Source organism: Rhinoraja longicauda, chromosome 38 (assembly GCF_053455715.1).
Source record: "Rhinoraja longicauda isolate Sanriku21f chromosome 38, sRhiLon1.1, whole genome shotgun sequence".
Taxonomy (NCBI): domain Eukaryota; kingdom Metazoa; phylum Chordata; class Chondrichthyes; order Rajiformes; family Arhynchobatidae; genus Rhinoraja; species Rhinoraja longicauda.
This window is the reverse complement of record NC_135990.1, coordinates 3558316-3579706: the sequence shown is the minus strand read 5'-3', so window position 1 is coordinate 3579706 and position 21391 is coordinate 3558316. Positions and strand designations below refer to the sequence as shown.

Here is a 21391-nt window from a genome sequence, read left to right as displayed (position 1 = left end):
GGCTGGTGCAACTGGGCTTGTATACTCTGGAATTTAGAAGGATGAGAGGGGATCTTATTGAAACATATAAGATTATTAAGGGATTGGACACGCTAGAGGCAGGAAACATGTTCCCGATGTTGGGGGAGTCCAGAACCAGGGGCCACAGTTTAAGAATAAGGGGTAGGCCATTTAGAACGGAGATGAGGAAAAACTTTTTCACTCAGAGAGTTGTGAAGCTGTGGAATTCTCTGCCTCAGAAGGCAGTGGAGGAAAATTCTCTGGATGCTTTCAAGAGAGAGTTAGATAGAGCTCTTAATGATAGTGGAGTCAAAGGATATGAAGGCAGGAATGGGGTACTGATTGTGAGCCATGATCACGGTGAATGGCGGTGCTGGGTCGAAGGGCTGAATGGCCTACTTCTGCACCTATTGTCTATTCCTGCTGCAAATTCAACCTTCTCTACTCATACAAATTATTTTGTTAACCAGGAGATCCCTCGCTATTCACTATTTGTTGGTATAAAATTGGAGTGTTGGTGTGTTTGGACTGTGCCCAAATAATTTTCCATCTTAGAGGGAGGAAATGGGTTTGATTCTCCTCTCCATCATCAAGATGTCCAAACACAAACACTCAACAAAAAGCTGGATTAACTCAACTGGTCAGGCAGCATCTCTGGAAAGAAGGAATGGGTGACGTTTCGGGTCGAGACCCTTCTTCAGACTCTTTTAATTCCTTATACTCTACAATTACTTGGGTTAAGATATGACAAAGGTTTTTTTCCTTTTCATTGTTTTAGTTTAGTTTAGAGATACAGCGCGGAAACAGGCCCTTCGGCCCACCGAGTCCGCACCGCCCAGCGATCCCCGCACACTAACACTATCCTACACACACTAATAATAATAATAATAATTCATTTATTTTATATAGCGCCTTATCGGGTGCTCAAAGCGCTTTACAAAAACAATTAACATAGAAACAAACAGACAAACTATCCTGACGGAAAAGCGGCGAATACACAACGCCAGCGTCCTCTCACGTCAGGGTCCGGCAGTAGACATCAAAAAGCACAAGACACACAGATATAATTTTTACACAAACAGCCATCACAGTGATTGCTCTAGGCATACCCTCACTGTGATGGAAGGCAAAGTCTTATCTCCTCCTCATTCTTCTCCCGTGGTGCCACGAGGTGATCGAGGCTCCCAACTTTTTGAAGTTGTCCCAACTAGGGACAATTTTTACATTTACCAATTAACCTACAAAGCTGTACGTCTTTGGAGTGTGGGAGGAATCCGAAGATCCCAGAGAAAGCCCACGCAGGTCACGGGGAGAACGTACAAACTCCGTACAGACAGCACCCGTAATCGATATCGAACCTGGGCCTCTGGCGCTGTAAGGCAGCAACTCTATCGCTGCGCCACCGTGCCACCCCTAATTGTGTCTGGGGACTATTCATTTCTGCAGTACAGAACTGAAAGGAGGTTCCTGACGTGCTAGTTCTCTGTCTACATTTTGCTGCTTATAAATAAAATAAATCATGCTGGCATTCTTACGAAGCGCAAGGAAATTCTCCCAAGTGTCCCGACTAATGTTTATCTCCCAGCCAACATTACTAAAACATGATCGTTAGCAAATGTCTGTTTGTAGAATCTGACTGTGTGAAAATTGGCTGTGGTCTTTCGTGCAACGCAATGGAGACTGCACTTCAAATGGAAATGAATAGACGGTAAAATGCTCTGGGATATTCTAAAACAGGCCCCTGCTATTTGTGGTGCAGCGGTAAAGCTTCTGCCATACAGCGCCAAAGATCTTGGTTTGATCCTGACTACAGGTGCTGTCTGTGTGGAGTTTGCACGTTCTCCCCGTGACCTGCATGGGTTTTCTCCGAGATCTTCGGTTTCCTCCCACACTCCAAAGACGTGCAGGTTTGTAGGTTAATTGGCTTGGTATAAAATGTAATCGCGTGAGTTTTCTCTGGGTGCTCTAATTTCCTCTCACATTCCAAAAGCGCACATGTTTGTAGGTTAATTGGCTTCTGTAAATTGCCCCCAGTGAAAGTGGGATGACATAAAACTAGTGTACGAGGTGATCGATGGTCAGTACGGACTTGATGGGCCGAAGTGCCTTACTTCCATGCTGCATCTCCAATCCATAGTGTCACGCTCAGCTCTTAAAGCACCATTTTTACTATAACTTTACTTTATCTTGGCAGGATAATGGATTTGAGTGCAGAGTTGATTCACTCTTTCTACTGGGACCAACATGGTTCAGAGGTGAGCCATTTTAGCAGGAGAGCTTTAAAAAGAATTAAAACAATGTTTTGATTTTTAAATGGGTCAATTTAGATTTAGATTTTTTAGAGATACAGTGCAGAAACAGGCACTTCGGCCCACCGGGTCAGCGCCGCCCAGCGATCCCCGCACACTAACACTATCCTACACACATTAGGGACAATTAAAAAAATATTTTTTTTACATTTGCCCAGCCAATTAACCTACATAACTGCGCGTCTTTGGAGTGTGGGAGGAAACCGAAGATCTCGGAGAAAACCCACGCAGGTCACGGGGAGAACGTACAAACTCCGTACAGACGGCGCCCGTAGTCAGGATCGAACCCGAGTCTCCGGCGCTGCATTCGCTGTAAGGCAGCAACTCTACCGCTGCGCCACCGTGCCGCCCATCAATGACTCAATGAAACGAGATAAAGACTCTCATGAAGATGTTAGGAGTTCACATATTGAAATGAAAATTGGATATGTCTGCCACAAGCTGCCGGCAGTTGCTGGAGGAACTCAGCGGGTCAGGCAGCATCTGTGGACAGCCAACCTTTTTTCGGGTCGGGACCCTTCTTCAGACTCGAAATATTGCCTATGCATTCTTTCCACAGATGCTGCCTGACCCGCTGAGTTCCTCCAGCACTTTGTGTTTTGGTCAAGGTTCCAGTATCAGCAGATGCTTGTGTCTCCAGTCTACCAACCAGCCCATCTCTATTGATGCTGGAGGAAACCGGAGCACCCGGGCGAAAACCCACACACTCACACCCTCTTCTCCCCTCTCCCACCGGGCAAAAGGTGCAGAAGTGAGTAAACGCACACCTCCAGGTTCAGGGGCAGTTTCTTCCCAGCTGTTGTCAGGCAACTAAATGAACACGGCACGGTGGCGCAGCGGTAGAGTTGCTGCCTTACAGCGAATGCAGCGCCGGAGACTCAGGTTCGATCTTGACTAGGGGCGCCGTCTGTACGGAGTTTGTACGTTCTCCCCGTGACCTGCGTGGGTTTTCTCCGAGATCTTCAGTTTCCTCCCACACTCCAAAGACGTGCAGGTATGTAGGTTAATTGACTGGGTAAATGTAAAAATTGTCCCTAGTGTGTGTAGGATAGTGTTAATGTGCGGGGATCGTTGGGCAGCTCGGACTCGGTGGGCCGAAGGGCCTGTTTCCGCACTGTATCTCTAAATCTAAAAATCTAAAATCTAAATCATTCTACCACAACCAGAGAGCAGCACTGAACGACTCCAAAAGTTTCATACACTTCTGATATGTTAAGCTGGACATGGGAATCTATGCTTAAAGCAGGGGAACTAAACATAGCACAAAAAGTAAGGAAATTTGTGTTTGGTAGATTATTTCTTTGTTGTAACAATGCTTCTTGGCAATAAATCTTATACCGTTGGAAAGCCTGTTTATTTCCCTTTTAAATGGTGCCACATTTGTAAGGAACATGCATTTGTGGGATGAGCAGCAGAGCTGAGTATATGGGTTGCGCCCATGAAAATTCTGCCAAATCTTCTCTGCCAATGCCAAACAGCTTATTCTGCTGTTGCTATTGACTCTTGTTTTGAGCTTCTGGTACCCCCAGGTGCTGACAATCAGGTGCCTGATTGGCACCTGATTGGCAGCATCTGTGAGCATGGGCCCTGCTACAGTGGTCAGTAGGTGTCTGCTCCAAGAATTGGCATGCCACGTTTGACTGATCTGGATAGGGCCCGTGCGATAGGGCAACTTCAAGCTGGTGACATTGCTCGCCCCCACAGAGCAGGGTTTCTCAGAGACTACCTCCAGAATTTGGGAGTGGAGAGGATGGAATGGCCTGCCAGCAGTCCTGACCTCAACCCCATTGAACACTTGTGGGATCAGCTTGGGCGTGCTGTTCGTGCCAGAGTGACCAACACAACCACGTTGGCTGACTTGCGACAAATGCTGGTTGAAGAATGGGATGCCATCCCACAACAGTGTGTGACCAGCATGAGGAGGAGGTGCCAGGCTGTTGTGGCTGTGTGTGGTTCTTCCACACGCTAATGAGGCTCCTGTTTATTAAATGAATAAATTGTTAAATTGCCAATATGTCTTGTTTCTTCAGACTTCAATCATCCAATCCACCAAACAACACCGAACAAGAGTCAATGGCAGAATAAGCTGTTTGGCATTGGCAGAGAAGATTTGGCAGATTTTTCATGGGCGCAACCCACATACTCAGCTCTGCTGCTCATCCCACAAATGCATGTTCCTTACAAATGTGGCACCATTTAAAAGGGAAATAAACAGGCTTTCCAACGGTATAAGATTTATTGCCAATAAGCATTGTTACAACAAAGAAATAATCTACCAAACACAAATTTCCTTACTTTTTGTGCTATTTTTACTATCTACCTCATCAGGTATCCTTGGACTATCATTGATCAAACATTACTGGCTTTACCTTGCATTAAAAGTTATCCTTTTATCATGTATCTGTACACTGTAAATGGCTCGAATTTAATCGTGGATTGTCTTTCCACTGACTGGTTAGCACACAACAAATGCTTTTCATTGTACCTTGGTGCACATGACAATAAATTAAACTGAACCGAGTTATCGGTATGACTCCTTGAATCCGTTCTATCTTACCAGAAGATCATTGTTGATCTGAAGAAGGGTTTCGACCCAAAACGTCACCCATTCCTTCTCTCCAGAGATGCTGCCTGTTCTGCTGAGTTACTCCAGCTTTTTGTGTCTATCATTTTTGATCTACCCAGAACAAGGGGTCACAGTTTAAGGATAAGGGGGAAGTCTTTTAGGACCGAGATGAGAAAGTCGGTCTTTCTCCGACTCTTTCTCACACAGAGAGTGGTGAATCTGTGGAATTCTCTGCCACAGAAGGTAGTTGAGGCCAGTTCATTGGCTATATTTAAGAGGGAGTTGGATGTGGCCCTTGTGGCTAAAGGGATCAGGGGGTATGGAGAGAAGGCAGGTATGGGATACTGAGCTGGATGATCAGCCATGATCATATTGAATGGCGGTGCAGGCTCGAAGGGCCGAATGGCCTACTCCTGCACCTATTTTCTATGTTTCTATGTTTCTACCCATCCTAAAAACATATCCCTAAAATCGCCATGTTCAAAAATCTATCACGGTAAGTTTTGAAAATATTCCTCAGATGGTTGTTCATCGGTTTCTGTGTAGAGAACTCCACATCATTCCGTGCAGGCCCATTGAATGAGTAAGGGATCTGTAATCTCATAGATACTAATCTTCTGCACACAGCCAGGTATATAGAAGCACAAGTGTTTTGCAGCCTTTTGTGCTGAAGACTTCACTGGGAATAGCTCAATAAGAGGAGAGCTTCACAAAGGAAATCTTCACACAGGCTTTTGAAGTACCGTCAGATGAAGTAGGCCCGGGAATTCTCACTCCATCGCGAGTCAAAAAATAAATCAGGACTACAATACTGTACAACAGTAGTGCAATGCAGATAATACAGTGTTTGTTTACAGCGACAACAATTACACCTGTTCCTGGCAGGTGGATCAGAGCAAAAATTACCGCGGCACGGTAGCGCAGCGGTAGAGTTACTGCTTTACAGCGAATGCAGCGGCGGAGACTCAGGTTCGATCCTGACTACAGGTGCTGCACTGTAAGGAGTTTGTACGTTCTCCCCGTGACCTGCGTGGGTTTTCGCCGAGATCTTCATTTCCTCCCACACTCCAAAGACGTACAGGTATGTAGGTTAATTGGCTGGGTAAATGTAAAAATTGTCCCTAGTGGGTGTAGGATAGTGTTAATGTACGGGGATCGCTGGGCGGCACGGACTTGGAGGGCCGAAAAGGCCTGTTTCCGGCTGTATATATATGATAATGATGATGACATATGGAACACTACAGCACTGGAACAGGCCATTCGGCCCACAATGTCCATGCCGAACAAGATGGCAAGTTAAAGTAATCTCCTCTGTATGGTTGCCAACTGTCCCGTATTAGCCGGGACATCCCGTATTTTGGGCTAAGTTGGTTTGTTCCTACTGGACCGCCCTTGTCCTGCATTAGGCCCGGTGGCCGCTGTAGGCCCGGGCAGTATAGGTGTCGCCAAACGGAGGTTGCGTAGCAACCCACCTCCCGGCCCGGGCGGCCGCCATTGGTGGAGCGGGAGCACGTGGCCGCTGGCTGGGTGAGGTAAAGTGGGGTGCGGGGTGGTGACATCATCTTGTCCCTTATTTGGGAGTGAGATAGTTGGCAACCCTATCCCTCCATATCCATGTGCCTATCCAAATGTCTCTTAAATGCCACTATGGTATCTGCCTTAGCCCCCACCTCTGGCTGATCATCCACAATCAGTACCCCGTTCCTGCCTTCTCCCCATATCCCCTGACTCCGCTATCTTTAAGAGCTCTATCTAGCTCTCTCTTGAAAGCATCCAGAGGATTGGCCTCCACTGGCTTCTGAGGCAGAGAATTCCACAGATTTACAACTCTCTGAGTGAAAAAGTTTTTCCTCATCTCCGTTCTAAATGGCCTACCCCTTATTCTTAAACTGTGACCCCTGGTTCTGGACTCCCCCAACATCGGGAACATGTTTCCTGCCTCTAGCGTGTCTAATCCCTTAACAATCTTATATGTTTCAAAAAGATCCCCTCTCATCCTTCTAAATTCCAGAGTATACAAGCCCAGTCGCTCCAGTCTTTCAATGTACGACAGTCCCGCCATTCCGGGAACTAACCTGGCAGCACATTCCTGGCAGCTGCCACTCTCTGCACACCCACGCCCTGCAAACCTCCTTTCAACCTTCCCCTCTCACCTTAAAGCTATGCCCTCTAGTCTTTTTTTCCCACTCTGATACACTGCCAAGAACCGTCACAATTTCCAATGCGAGAAAGAAAAAACTTTCATTGATATGAAAATGTGAATAGAAACATGGAAAATAGATGCAGGAGTAGGCCATTCGGCTCTTCGAGCCTGCACCGCCATTCAATATGATCATGGCTGATCATCCAACTCAGTATCCCGTACCTGCCTTCTCTCCATACCCCCTGATCCCTTTAGCCACAAGGGCCACATCTAACTCCCTCTTAAATATAGCCAATGAACTGGCCTCAACTACCTTCTGTGGCAGAGAATTCCACAGATTCACCACTCTCTGTGTGAAAAAAAACTTTCTCATCTCGGTCCTAAAAGACTTCCCCCGTATCCTTAAACTGTGACCCCTTGTTCTGGACTTCCCCAACATCGGGAACAATCTTCCTGCATCTAGCCTGTCAAACCCCTTAAGAATTTTGTAAGTTTCTATAAGATCCCCCCTCAATCTTCTAAATTCCAGCGAGTATAAGCCTAGTCTATCCAGTCTTTCTTCATATGAAAGTCCTGCCATCCCAGACAATAGACAATAGGTGCAGGAGGAGGCCATTCGGCCCTTCGAGCCAGCACAGCCATTCAATGTGATCATGACTGATCATTCTCAATCAGTACCCCGTTCCTGCCTTCTCCCCATACCCTCTGACTCCCCTATCCTTAAGAGCTCTATCTAGCTCTATCGGAACTTGCTGGCAAATCTGAAATCGCAACAGAAAACGTTTGTACATTCTCCCCGTGACCTGCGTGGATTTTCCCCGGGTGCTCCGGTTTCCCCCCACACTCCAAAGACGTGCAGGTTTGTCGGCTAATTGGCTTCAGTAAAAATTGCAAATTATCCCTAGTGTGTGTAGGATAGTGCCAGTGCATGGGGTGGTTGCTGGTCAGAGTGGGCCAAAGGGCCTGTTTCTGTGCTGTGTCTCTCTGCTAAACTAATCCAAAATCCAAGCAGAAGAGTTTGCAACAGTTTAATTTTCACTGCTCAAAGAATTGTCGCACTTCTTGATCTGAGCACCTACGAGAATTCTGCCAGCAGGTTCAGTGTAGTCCTCGTCTCTACCAGAGACTTACCTTGACGGAACTTGACAAAGTGGCAGGGGTCGGCAACTGGGCTGTCTAATCAACTGTTAATGACTGCAGCTCTTGTCAGCACAGAGGAAGCATTTGCCTTCCTTCTCAAACCACTGTAGCAACAAGCATCGGTGGTCACCTTCAGTTACATTGCATTAGTTACTGTGTAAGAAGCAACTGAAGATGCTGGTTTAAACTGAAGATAGGCACAAAAAGCTGGAGTAACTCAGCGGGACAGGACTGAAGAATAGTCTTGATCCGAAACATCACCCTTTCCTTCTCGCCAGAGATGCTGCCTGTCCCGCTGAGTTACTCCAGCTCTTTTGCATTAGTTACTGTTCTGTACATTATAGGTAAAGAAAGCTACAGATAGAGTCATAGTTTCACAGTGTGGAAACAGGCCTTTCAGCCCAACTTGCCCACACCGACCAACATGCCCCATCTACACTAGTCCCACACCGACCAACATGCCCCATCTACACTAGTCCCACACCGACCAACATGCCCCATCTACACTAGTCCCACACCGACCAACATGCCCCATCTACACTAGTCCCACACCGACCAACATGCCCCATCTACACTAGTCCCACACCGACCAACATGCCCCATCTACACTAGTCCCACACCGACCAACATGCCCCATCTACACTAGTCCCACACCGACCAACATGCCCCATCTACACTAGTCCCCACACCGACCAACATGCCCCATCTACACTAGTCCCACACCGACCAACATGCCCCATCTACACTAGTCCCACTCGCCCGCGTTTGGCCCATATCCCTCTAAATCTGTTCTATCCATGTACCTATCTACATGTTTCTTAAACGTTGCGATAGTCCCTGCCTCAACCACCTCCTCTGCCAGCTGATCCCATACACCCAACTTTTTGTGTGAAAAAGTTACCCCTCAGGATCCCATTAAATCTTCCCCCCCCTCCCCACCTTAACCCTCCCCCCCACCCCCCCACCTTAACCCTCCCACCTCCCCCCACCTTAACCCTCCCCCCACCTTAACCCCCCCCACCTTAACCCTCCCCCACCTTAACCCCCCTCCTCCCCACCTTAACCCTCCCCCCACCTTAACCCCCCCCCCACCTTAACCCTCCCCCCACCTTAACCCTCCCACCCCCCCACCTTAACCCTCCCACCCCCCCCCACCTTAACCCCCCCCCCCCCACCCCCCCCACCTTAACCCTCCCCCCCCCCCCACCTTAACCCTCCCACCCCCCCCACCTTAACCCTCCCTCTCCCCCCCACCTTAACCCTATGTCCTCTGGTTCTCGAACCCGAGGCTGTCTGGTGCCCATTATTAGGCAGCTGAAGGACATTCGAGATTATTTTCTTTCCACAGATGCTGCCTGACCTGCTGAGTAATTCCAGCATGTCCTGCTTTTAGTTTTCATTATAGGCAGAGCTGAATCATTTGGCCAGCATTTTAGACCCTTACTTTAGCTTATGTTTCTTCATGAGATGTGCATTTCATTGGTTAGACTAGTATTTGTTGTCCTGATATTGATGGAACGATTAATTGATTAATTCATTGATTCATTGACTGATTGAAAGATGTAACATGGGAACAGACCATTCGGCCCAAAGAGTCCATGCCGACCATCGATCACCCATTCACACTAGTTCTTCACATTATCCCATTTTCACATCCTACACATTTAGGAACAATTTACAGAAGCCAATTATCCTACAAATCCACACATCTTTAGGATGTGGGAGTAAACCAGAGGACCCAGGGTGGCACGGTGGCGCAGCGGTAGAGTTGCTGCCTTACAGTAAATGCAGCGCCGGAGACTCGGGTTCGATCCCCACTACGGGTGCTGTCTGTACGGAGTTTGTACGTTCTCCCCGTGACTGCGTGGGTTTTCTCTGAGATCTTCGGTTTCCACCCACACTCCAAAGACGTACAGGTTTGTAGGTTAATTGGCTGGGCAATTGTAAAATAAAATTGTCCCTCGTGGTTGTAGGACAGTGTTAATGTGCGGGGATCGCTGGTTGGCACGGAACCGGTGGGCCGAAGGGCCTGTTTCCATGCTGTATCTCTAAACACACGGAGGAAACCCACACTGTCACAGGGAGAACGTGCAGACTCCAAACATTCAGCACTCAAAGTCAGGATTGAACCCAGGTCTCTGGCATTGTGAAGCATCCTCTCTCTTGTCGGTAGCGCAGCGGTAGAGTTGCTGCTTTACAGCGAATGCAGCGCCGGAGACTCAGGTTCGATCCTGACTACGGGTGCTGCACTGTAAGGAGTTTGTACATTCTCCCCGTGACCTGCGTGGGTTTTCTCCGAGATCTTCGGTTTCCTCCCACACTCCAAAGACGTACAGGTATGTAGGTTAATTGGCTGGGTAAATGTAAAAATTGTCCCTAGTGGGTGTAGGATAGTGTTAATGTACGGGGATCACTGGGCGGCACGGACTTGGAGGGCCGAAAAGGCCTGTTTCCGGCTGTATATATATGATATGATATGATATGATAAACCAAATTCAACTCAACCAGCACAGAAATGGTGGAAAAGTTCGGCATTCTTGGGATGGGAAACACTTTGACTGAAAATTAACTTTTCGGTTTCTTATCCCCAATTTTGATGAAGGGTCACAGATCCAAAACATTGCCTGTTTCTCTCCCCACAGATGCTGCCTGACCTCCTGAGTTTACCTGCGATTTCTAGTTTTATTTCAGATTTCCAGCATCTGCAGGTTTGTTTTCTGATTTTCGTTTGTTGCCCAGACATATTTTTATGTTGCCCAGACCCACCTGCCTCTTTACTGACCAGTTTTCTTGGCCAGTTTAGAAAGTTGGGTCTAGAATCACGTGTAGGCTAGATGAGGAAAGAGACAATAGGTTTCCTTTCCCGAACCAAACTGGCTTTTGAATGACAAATTAGTCAGGTTCTGTCACCATTATTTCATTCATAAATAGTTCCACACTAGCTGTGATGTGCTGGCAACAACAGGCCCTCAACCTGACTCTCCCACAGCTCCAGGCCTGACTGACCCACACCTGCAACGGGCCCCAACTGCACTGCATTCAACAAATTTAACTTCAGACTCGACCAAGTGGACCCATTGGGCCCAAACCTCTCCTGTATTGGTGGAGCACCCTCTCCTCCCCGCCTCCCCCAACCCCCTTCCCTCCCCCTACCCCCCTCCCTTCCCCTCCCCCTCCCCTACCCCCTCACCCTCCCCCCTCACCCTCCCCCTCCCTCCTCCCCCTCCCTCCTCCGCCCTCCCCCACCCCCCTCCCTTCCCCTCCCCCCTCCCCTATTCCCTCCCCTACCCCCCTCCCCCCTCCCCCTCCCCCTCCCCCTCCCCCCTCCCCCTCCCCCTCCCCCCTTCCTCCTCCCCCTCCCCTACCCCCTCCCTTCCACCCCCCAACCCTACCCCCTCACCCTCCCTCCTCCCCCTCCTCCACCCCTCCCCTTCCCCTCCCCCTTCCCCTTCCCCCTCCCCCCTTCCCCTTCCCCCTCCCCCCCACTCCATCCCCCCCTCACTCCCTCCCTCCTCCACCCCCTCCCCTTCCCCCCTTCCCCTTCCCCCTCCCCCCCCACTCCATCCCCCCCTCACTCCCTCCCTCCTCCACCCCCTCCCCTTCCCCCCTTCCCCTTCCCCCTCCCCCCCACTCCATCTCCCTCAACCCCCCTTATCCACCCTCCCCCCCCTCTCTCCCTAGGAGACAGATTTAAACTTTAAAATGTGAATGACTTAAAAAATATAACACCGATTTCAATGAAACTTCTTCCATTAGCACCAAAGGGACGACGGTGAGTAAGGTGGGCCTAAAATTGTCCCGCTATCGTGTACCGTTTTGGCTTTAGTTCAGGAACAAACAAACAAACAAACGAGAGTTTTAGTATGCAGATAGTCCCTGCTTTCCCTCTCTATCCCCTCCCCCTTCCCAGTTCTCCCACCAGTCTTTCTGTCTCCGACTACATTCTATCTTTGTCTCGCCCCCTCCCCTGACATCAGTCTGAAGAAGGGTCTCGACCCGAAACGTCACCCATTCTTTCTCTCCTGATCTGGATGATGGTGTGGCAAATTGGATTAGTAAATATGCAGATGATACTAAGATAGGTGGTGTAGTTAGTAATGAAGTAGAGTTTCAAAGTCTACAGAGAGACTTGGGCCTTTTGGAAGGGTGGGCTGAAAGATGGCAGATGGAGTTTAATGCTGATAAGTGTGAGGTGCTGCATTTGGTAGGACAAATCAAAATAGGACGTACAGGGTAAATGGTAGGGAATTGAGGAATGCAGTGGAACAGAGGGATCTGGGAATAACTGTGCATTGTTCCCTGAAGGTGTAATCTCATGTGGATAGGGTGGTGAAGAAGGCATTTGGTATGCTTGCCTTTATAAATCAGAGCATCGAGTATAAAAGTTGGGATGTAATGTTAAAATTGTACAGGGCATTGGTGAGGCCAAATCTGGAGTATGGTGTGCAGTTCTGGTCGCCAAATTATAGGAAAGATGTCGACAAAATGGAGAGGGTACAGAGGAGATTTACTAGAATGTTGCCTGGGTTTCAGCACTTAAGCTACAGAGAGAGGTTGAACAGGTTGGGTCTTTATTCTTTGGAGCGTAGAAGGTTGAGGGGGGACTTGATAGAGGTTTTTTAAATTTTGAGAGGGACGGACAGAGTTGACGTGGGTAGGCTTTTCCCTTTGAGAGTGGGGAAGATTCCAACAAGGGGACATAGCTTCAGAATTGAGGGACAAAAGTTTAGGGGTAACATGAGGGGTAACTTCTTTACTCAGAGGGTTGTGGCTGTATGGAATGGGCCTCCGGTGGAAGTGGTGGAGGCTGGCTCGATTTTATTATTTAAGAGTAAATTGGATAGGTATATGGATGGGAGGGGATTGGAGGGTTATGGTCTGAGAGCAGGTAGATGAGACTAGGTCAGGGAGAGTGGTCGGCGTGGACTGGTAGGGCCGAACGGGCCTGTTTCCGTGCTGTAGTTGTTATATGGTTATATGGTTATATGCTGCCTGACCTGCTGAGTTACTCCAGCATTTTGTGCCCATCATTCCTGATGTCTATTTTTTAACTAATTGATTTAAAATTGCAAGCCAGCTGCAATGGGATGTAAATACACACAACATCAATAGTCCAAATGAGGTTCGGCAGGTGCTAGTTTACATTAAAGGACACAAAATGCTGGAGTAACTTAGCGGGTCAGGCAGCATCTCTGGTGAACATGGATGAGACTATTCACAAAATGCTGGAGTAACTCAGCAGGTCAGGCAGCATCTCGGGAGAGAAGGAATGGGTGACGTTTCGGGTCGAGACCCTTCTTCAGACTGATGTCGGGGGTGGGACAAAGGAAGGATATAGGTGGAGACAGGAAGATAGAGGGAGATCTGGGAAGGAGGAGGGGAAGGGAGGGACAGAGGAGCTATCTGAAGTTGGAGAAGTCAACGTTCATACCACCGGGCCGCAAACTGCCCAGGCGAAATATGAGGTGCTGCTCCTCCAATTTCCGGCGGGCCTCACTATGGCACTGGAGGAGGCCCATGACAGAGAGGTCAGACTGGGAATGGGAGGGGGAGTTGAAGTGCTGGGCCACCGGGAGATCAGTGGCGTTAATGCGGACCGAGCGCAGGTGTTCAGCGAAGCGATCGCCGAGCCTGCGCTTGGTTTCGCCGATATAGATGAGTTAACATCTAGAGCAGCGGATGCAATAGATGAGGTTGGAGGAGGTGCAGGTGAACCTCTGTCTCACCTGGAAAGAATGTTTGGGTCCTTTGATGGAGTTGAGGGGGGAGGTAAAGGGACAGGTGTTGCATCTCGTGCGGTTGCAAGGGAAAGTGCCCGGGGTTAGGGTGGTTTGGGTAGGAAGGGACGAGTGGACCAGGGAGTTGCGGAGGGAACGGTCTCTGCGGAATGCAGAGAGGGGAGGGGATGGGAAGATATGGCCAGTGGTGGGGTCCTGTTGTAGGTGACGGAAATGTTGGTGGATGATATGTTGGATCCGCTGGCTGGTGGGGTGGAAGGTGAGAACGAGGGGGATCCTGTCCTTGTTGCGAGTGGGGGGATGGGGAGCAAGAGCGGAGCTGCGGGATGTAGAAGAGACCCTAGTGAGAGCCTCATCTATAATGGAGGAGGGGAAGCCCCGTTTTCTGAAAAACGAGGACATCTCGGAAGCCCTAGTCTGAAACACCTCATCCCGGGCACAGATGCGGCGTAGACGGAGGAATTGGGAGTAGGGGATAGACTTTTTGCAGGGGACCGGGTGGGAAGAAGTGTAGTCCAGATAGCTGTGCGAGTCGGTGGGCTTGTAATAAATGTCCGTCACTAATTTTTCTCCTGTGATGGAGATGGTGAGGTCCAGAAACGGGAGGGAGATGTCAGAGATAGTCCAGGTATATTTAAGGGCAGGATGGAAATTGGAGGTGAAGTGTATAAAGTCAGTGAGTTCTGCATGGGTGCAAGAGGTAGCACCAATGCAGTCGTCGATGTAGCGGAGGTAGAGTTCGGGGATGGGGCCAGTGTACGTCTGGAACAGGGATTGTTCGACGTACCCGACAAAGAGGCAGGCGTAGCTAGGGCCCATGCGAGTGCCCATAGCTACGCCTCTGGTTTGGAGGAAGTGGGAGGAGTCAAAGGAGAAGTTGTTGAGGGTAAGAACCAGCTCTGCTAGGCGGAGGAGAGTGTTGGTAGATGGGGATTGGCTGGTTCTACGGTCGAGGAAGAAACGGAGGGCTTCGAGACCATCCTTGTGGGGGATGGAAGTGTAGAGTGACTGGACATCCATGGTGAAAATGAGGGAGTGGGGGCCTGGGAACCGGAAGTTATCCAGGAGATGGAGAGCGTGTGAGGTGTCTTGGACGTAGGTGGGGAGGGATTTGACCAGGGGGGATAGGATGGAGTCGAGGTAGGTAGAGATAAGTTCGGTGGGGCATGAGCAGGCAGAGACAATGGGTCTGCCGGGACAATTGTGTTTGTGGATTTTGGGTAGGAGGTAGAATCGGGCCGTGCGGGGCTGGGGAACTATGAGATTGGAGGCACTGAGGGGTAGTTCGCCGGAGTTGGTGAGGTCGGTGATGGTGCTGCTGATGAAGGTCTGGTGTTCATCGGTGGGGTCATGGTCCAGGGATAGGTAGGAAGAGGTGTCTGATAGTTGTCGTCTGGCCTCGGTGCGGTAGAGGTCAGCACGCCAGACTACCACAGCCCCTCCCTTGTCAGCGGGTTTAATTATTAAGTCCGGGTTGTTACGGAGTGAGTTGAGGGCTGCACGTTCAGGAGGGGAGAGGTTAGAGTTAGTCAGGGGGGTGGAAAATTTGAGGCGGCCGATGTCACGCCGGCAGTTTGAAATAAAAAGTTCTAGTGGGGGTAGTAGGCCATACTGGGGGGTAAAAGTGGAGGGGGTCCGTTGGAGACGGGAGAAGGGGTCATCAGTGCGGGGTCGGGACTCCTTACCATGGAAAAAGGCTCGGAGGCGGAGGCGGCGGAAGAAGAGCTCCACGTCATGGCGGACGCGGAACTCGTTGATGTGGGGGCGGAGGGGAACAAAGGTGAGGCCTCTGCTGAGGACAGACCGTTCGGTGTCTGAAAGGGGGAGGTCAGGGGGGATGGTGAACACCCGGCAATGGTGGGGGTTGGGGTCGGATGGAGGCAGGGGGGCAGGTGGAGGGGATTTAGTTGAGGGGGGAGGTAAAGGGACAGGTGTTGCATCTCGTGCGGTTGCAAGGGAAAGTGCCCGGGGTTAGGGTAGTTGAGGGGGGAGGTAAAGGGACAGGTGTTGCATCTCGTGCGGTTGCAAGGGAAAGTGCCCGGGGTTAGGGATGAGACTAGTTTATCTTGGCATCAGTTTCAGCACAAGTACTGTGGGCCGAAAGGCCTGTTTCTATGTTATACTGATCTATTTTCTATGTTCTAAGACGACTTCTGTAGCTTGCTATAAATGTCTATTTTTGTCACTTTTGGCATTAAACGTGCTATATAAATGCAAATTATTCTAATCATTGTCAATTGTTGAATGTGGCACCAACATTAATAATGCTGATTTTAATTCTTGCTGTCTAATCTTTTATAAGAAGCAGCCATAGAATTCTCCATAACTAATTTTCTAAGCAAATATCTGTGGAATCGTCCAGCTGGAGGTCATTCGGTCCATCAACTGTGTGCTAGCTCCTAGCAGGGCAATCCCAACATAGTTTCCCCACAGTCTTGCAACTTACTTTATCTCAAATGCCTCACTGCTCATTGAAGGCTCTGAATGATTTTGGTCCCTTCACACAAAGAGTGAGTTCCACACCTTACCTAATCTCCGAGCAAACAAAAACACCTCTTCACATCTAAGGGATCGCTGGTCGGTGCGGACTAGGTGGGCCGAAGGGCCTGGGCCATATCTCTAAACAAAACTAAACTAACCTACTTTGTGTCTATCGCCCGAAATTTCAAATTAGTGCTCATTTTTTTTAGATGTTAGACTTTAGCCACACAGCATGGAAACAAGCCCTTCGGCCCACCGAGTCCGTGCCGACCTGCAATCAGCCCATACACCAATTCTATCCTGCACACACGAGGGACAATTTGCAATTTAGAGAAGCCAGTTAACCAGCAAACCTGTACGTCTTTGGAGTGTTGGAGGAAACCGGAGCTCCCGGAGAAAACCCACGCGGTCACGGACAGAACGTACAAACTTCGTACGGACAGCACCCGTAGTCAGGATCGAACCCAGGTCTCTGGCACTGTAAGGCAGCTACTCTACTGCTGTGCCACCATGCCACCCTGTTACTGACTGATTTTCCAATGGGAACTGAACTCCTTGTCAACGTAAACAACATACGTCAAACTTCCTCTCAACCTTGTTGCTGGAGTAACTCAGCGGGTCAGGCAGCATCTCTGGAGAAAACGTTGTCCAGAGATGCTGAGTTACTCCAGCATTTTGTGTCTATCTTCAGTGTGGCCCTTGTGGCTAAAGGGATCAGGGGGTATGGAGAGAAGGCAGGTACAGGTTACTGAGCTGGATGATCAGCCATGATCATATTGAATGGCGGTGCAGGCTCGAAGGGCCGAATGGCTACTCCTGCACCTATTTTCTATGTTTCTATGTTTCTATGTAAATCAGCATTTCCTTCTTGCACACACCTCCCAATTTTACGTTGCTCCAAGGAAAATAGCCCCAACTTCTCAGTCTAATGTGTAGGAATGAAACTGCAGATGCTGGTATAAAACAAAGGTAGACACAAAATGCTGGAGTGGCTCAGCAGGTCAGGCAGCATCTCTGGAGAGAAGGAATGGGTGATGTTTCGGGTCTGAAGAAGGGTCTCGACCCGAAACATCACCCATTCCTTTTCTCCCGAGATGCTGCCTGACCCGCTGAGTTATTCCAGCATTTTGTGCCTACCTTCTCCAGTCTAACCTTCCTTCAGAGGTCCTCAATCGCTGGATCAATTCTAGTAAAGATCACTGAAATGATTAGGCCCTCAGAACACCACCGAGCATCAACAATACTGAACACATTGGAACACAAATGAATTCAGAAAACATGAAACAACAGCATCTTTCCATTGAATGGGCAGTGTTGTGTTTGGCACAGATAACCTGAAGCAATTTAAAAAGAACATAATCTCTGAGTTGAGGAGACATGCCCAAACATTCTCACAGCTCCTGACAATAATGGAACCCTTGATTAGATTACAGCATGGTATTCACTCCCAAGTCCCTATTGTGCATCGCGCTTTTACACGATATTGAATCCGGAATACGTTCTGCAAGTAAAGCTGACAGCATCAGTATCAGGTTTAGGAGCAGAGTCTTGCTATTCAGTATGAATACAGTCATGGAGTTATACACAGCAGAGAAACAGGTCCAACACTTTCATGCCCACCAACATGTCTATCCAAACTATTTAATTTGCCTGAGATAGTCACAAAGTGCTGGAATAACTCAGCGGGTTAGGCAGCGTCTCTGGAGAGGAGGAATGGGTGACATTTCGGGTCAAGACCCTTCTTCAGACTGAGAGTCGAAACGTCGCCCATTCACCCATTCCTGCCTTCTCCCCATACCCCCTGACTCCGCTATCCTTAAGAGCTCTATCTAGCTCTCTCTTGAATGCATTCAGAGAATTGGCCTCCACTGCCATTCAATGTGATCATGGCTGATCATTCTCAATCAGTACCCTGTTCCTGCCTTCTCCCCATACCCCCTGACTCCGCTATCCTTAAGAGCTCTATCTAGCTCTCTTGAATGCATTCAGAGAATTGGCCTCCACTGCCTTCTGAGGCAGAGAATTCCACAGATTCACAACTCTCTGACTGAAAAAGTTTTTCCTCATCTCCGTTCTAAATGGCCTACCCCTTATTCTTAAACTGCGGCCCCTGGTTCTGGACTCCCCCAACATTGGGAACATGTTTCCTGCCTCTAACGTGTCCAACCCCTTAATAATCTTATATGTTCCTTCTCTCCAGAGATGCTGCCTGACCCGCTGAGTTACTCCAGCGCTTTGTGTCTATGTTCGGTGCATACCAGCATCTGCAGTTCCTTCCTACACATATTTCATTTGACTGTTTGGCCCGCGTTCATCTAAAATGTTTCTGTTCATCTAGCTGTCCAAATGTCCTCTAGACATTGTAATAGTAACAATAACAAGGTTTGTGCCAGGCAGCATCAGAGACCTGGGTTAAATCCTGATGATGTTCTTAAAGCGTTAGGATTCTGAAGGGGGCAAGAGTTGCAGAGAAGGGTGGCACAATGGTACAGCTGGTAGAACGGCCGTCACGGAGTGTCAGAGACCCAGGTTCGATCCTGACCTTGGGTGCGTTCTGTGTGGAGTTTGCAAGTTCTCCTTGTGACAGCATGTGTTTTCTCCGGGTGCTCCGGTTTCCTCCCGCATCCCAAGGATGTGCGGGCTTCCTACTGTATGTCGATTGGCCCTCTAGTAAATTGCCCTTAGTGTGTGAGGGGTAGTTGAGTAATTGGATTAACATAGAACTAGTGTTAACGGGTGATCAATGACCAGTGTGGACTCTATGCCAAAGTTACCATTCAGTATCTCCTACCTAATCTAAACTAAACTAAACTAAACTAAACTAAACTAAACTAAACTAAACTAAACTAAACTAAACTAAACTATACTAAACCAAACCAAAGGACACAAATTGCTGGAGTAACTCAAATGGGTCAGGCAACATCACTGGAGAACATGGATAGGTGACATTTTGGTTCAAGACCTTTCTTCAGACAGAATCTGAAATCCAAGTTGGATCCCAACGAGGAGACTAAGCTAAGATAAGCTAAGCTAAGCTAAGCTAAGGTAAACTAATCTAAATTAAACTAGTCTAAATTAAACAAAATTAGTCTTAATAGGTGATGACTGGACGGTCAAGTCAATTTTATTTGTACAGCACATTTAAAAACAACCCACGTTGACCAAAGTGCTGTACATCAGTTCAGGTACTAAGAACGAACATACAATGGCACACAAACATAACAGCACATACATAAACAGTTCACAGCGCCCCCTCAGAGGGCCTCAAACGCTAGGGAGTAGAAATAGGTTTTGAGCCTGGACTTAAAGGAGTCGATGGAGGGGGAAGTTCTGATGGGGAGAGGGATGCTGTTCCACAGTCTAGGAGCTGCAACCGCAAAAGCGCGGTCACCCCTGAGCTTAAGCCTAGACCGCGGGATAGTGAGTAGCCCCAAGTCGGCCGACCTGAGGGACCTGGAGATAGAGTGGTGGGTTAGAAGATTTTTGATATGGGGGGGGGGGGGGGCAAGCCCATTTAGGGCTTTGTATGTGAATAGGAGGAGCTTGAAGTTGATTCTGTACCGTACTGGGAGCCAGTGGAGAGAGGCCAGAATCGGGGTGATGTGGTCCCTTTTGCGGGTACCCGTCAGGAGTCACGCTGCGGCGGTTTGGACCAATTGCAGGTGGGACAGGGATGATTGGCTGATCCCAGTGTATAGGGAGTTGCAGTAGTCTAGGCGGGAGGAAATGAATGCGTGGATGATTTTTTGAATGTCGTCAATGAGGGTGCGCAGAAGGACTTGTCTCCATGCTGTATCTCGACACTGAAGGTTCCTACTATGAACCGATGTTTCGCCGTGATCTTACCTTCTCCTGATACTGCCTGCGTGAGGAGTCCAGAGACTGGATGAGAGCGGTGGCGTGGCCGATGAACATGGCGTAGCAGGTAGCTCCGACGATCATACTGAGCATGGTCAACCACACGTCAGACATGCCGACTGGCGCTTGCTGCCCATAGCCGATGCACAGCATGTGGCTCATGGCTTTGAACAGTGCGTACGAATATTGCTTCGACCAGGAGTCATCCTGTGAAAGACATCAGACCGCAGTGTTAACAGTCTTACTCAATGGCACGGCATGAGGAGTGCCAACAATTAAAGTCCATCCCTACATGTCCCACAACCGTTCAGCAGCACAGTGGCACAGCTGTTAGAGCCTCTGCCTCAACGCCAGAGCCCCGTGTTCGATCCTGACCTCGGGTACTGTCTGTGTGGAGCTTGCACTTTCCTCCTGTGGTCGCGTGGGTTTCCTCCGGGTGCTCCGGTTTCCTCCCACATTCCAAAGACCTGTGGGTTTGCAGGTTCATTTGCCCTCTATAAATATCCCCTAGTGCATAGGGAGAGCCAAAGCTCTCAGAGAGTCCGAAGAAGGGTCTCGACCTATTCCTTCTCTCCTGAGATGCTGCCTGACCTGCTGAGTTACTCCAGCGTTTTGTGAATGAATACCTCCTCGTGCATAGGGAGTAGATGAGAAAGTGGGATGAAGTAGAACTAGTATGAACGAGTGATTGATGGTCGGCATGGACTCAGTGGGCCGAAGGGCCTGTTTCCATGCTGTATCTCTAAACTAAATCTAAACTGAAGGTTCAACAATGTTGGTGGGTGTACAGTCACATCTACTGTGGAAGGACAGTAGAGTTCATTCGCTGAACAACCCTAGTGAATAGGGTTGCCAACTTCCTCACTCCCAAATAAGGGACAAAAGGTGACGTCGCCGCCCCGCGCCCCACGTGACCTCACCCAGCCAGCGGCCATATGCTCCCGCCCCACCAATGGCGGCCGCCGGGCCGGGAGACGGGTTGCCACGCAACCTCCGCAAGGCGGCGCCCGGGCCTCCGGACCTACAGTGTCCGGGCTTACAGTGTCCGGGCCTACAGTGTCCGGACCTACAGTGTGCGGGCCTACAGTGTCCGGGCCTACAGTGTCCGGGCCTACAGTGTCCGGGCCTACAGTGTCCGGGCCTACAGTGTCCGGGC

General features: G+C 49.2%; 1 protein-coding gene across 1 annotated transcript in view; it reads right to left on the bottom strand.

The window, feature by feature from the left end:
• The window catches only part of hcn4 (hyperpolarization activated cyclic nucleotide-gated potassium channel 4), a 274698-nt gene that overhangs the window by 72150 nt on the left and 181157 nt on the right, over positions 1 to 21391 (bottom strand). Inside the window, exon 4 of the mRNA XM_078429699.1 lies at positions 20224 to 20442. Coding sequence (XP_078285825.1) covers positions 20224 to 20442 — 219 coding nt within the window. The remainder of the gene's footprint in view (positions 1 to 20223; positions 20443 to 21391) is intronic.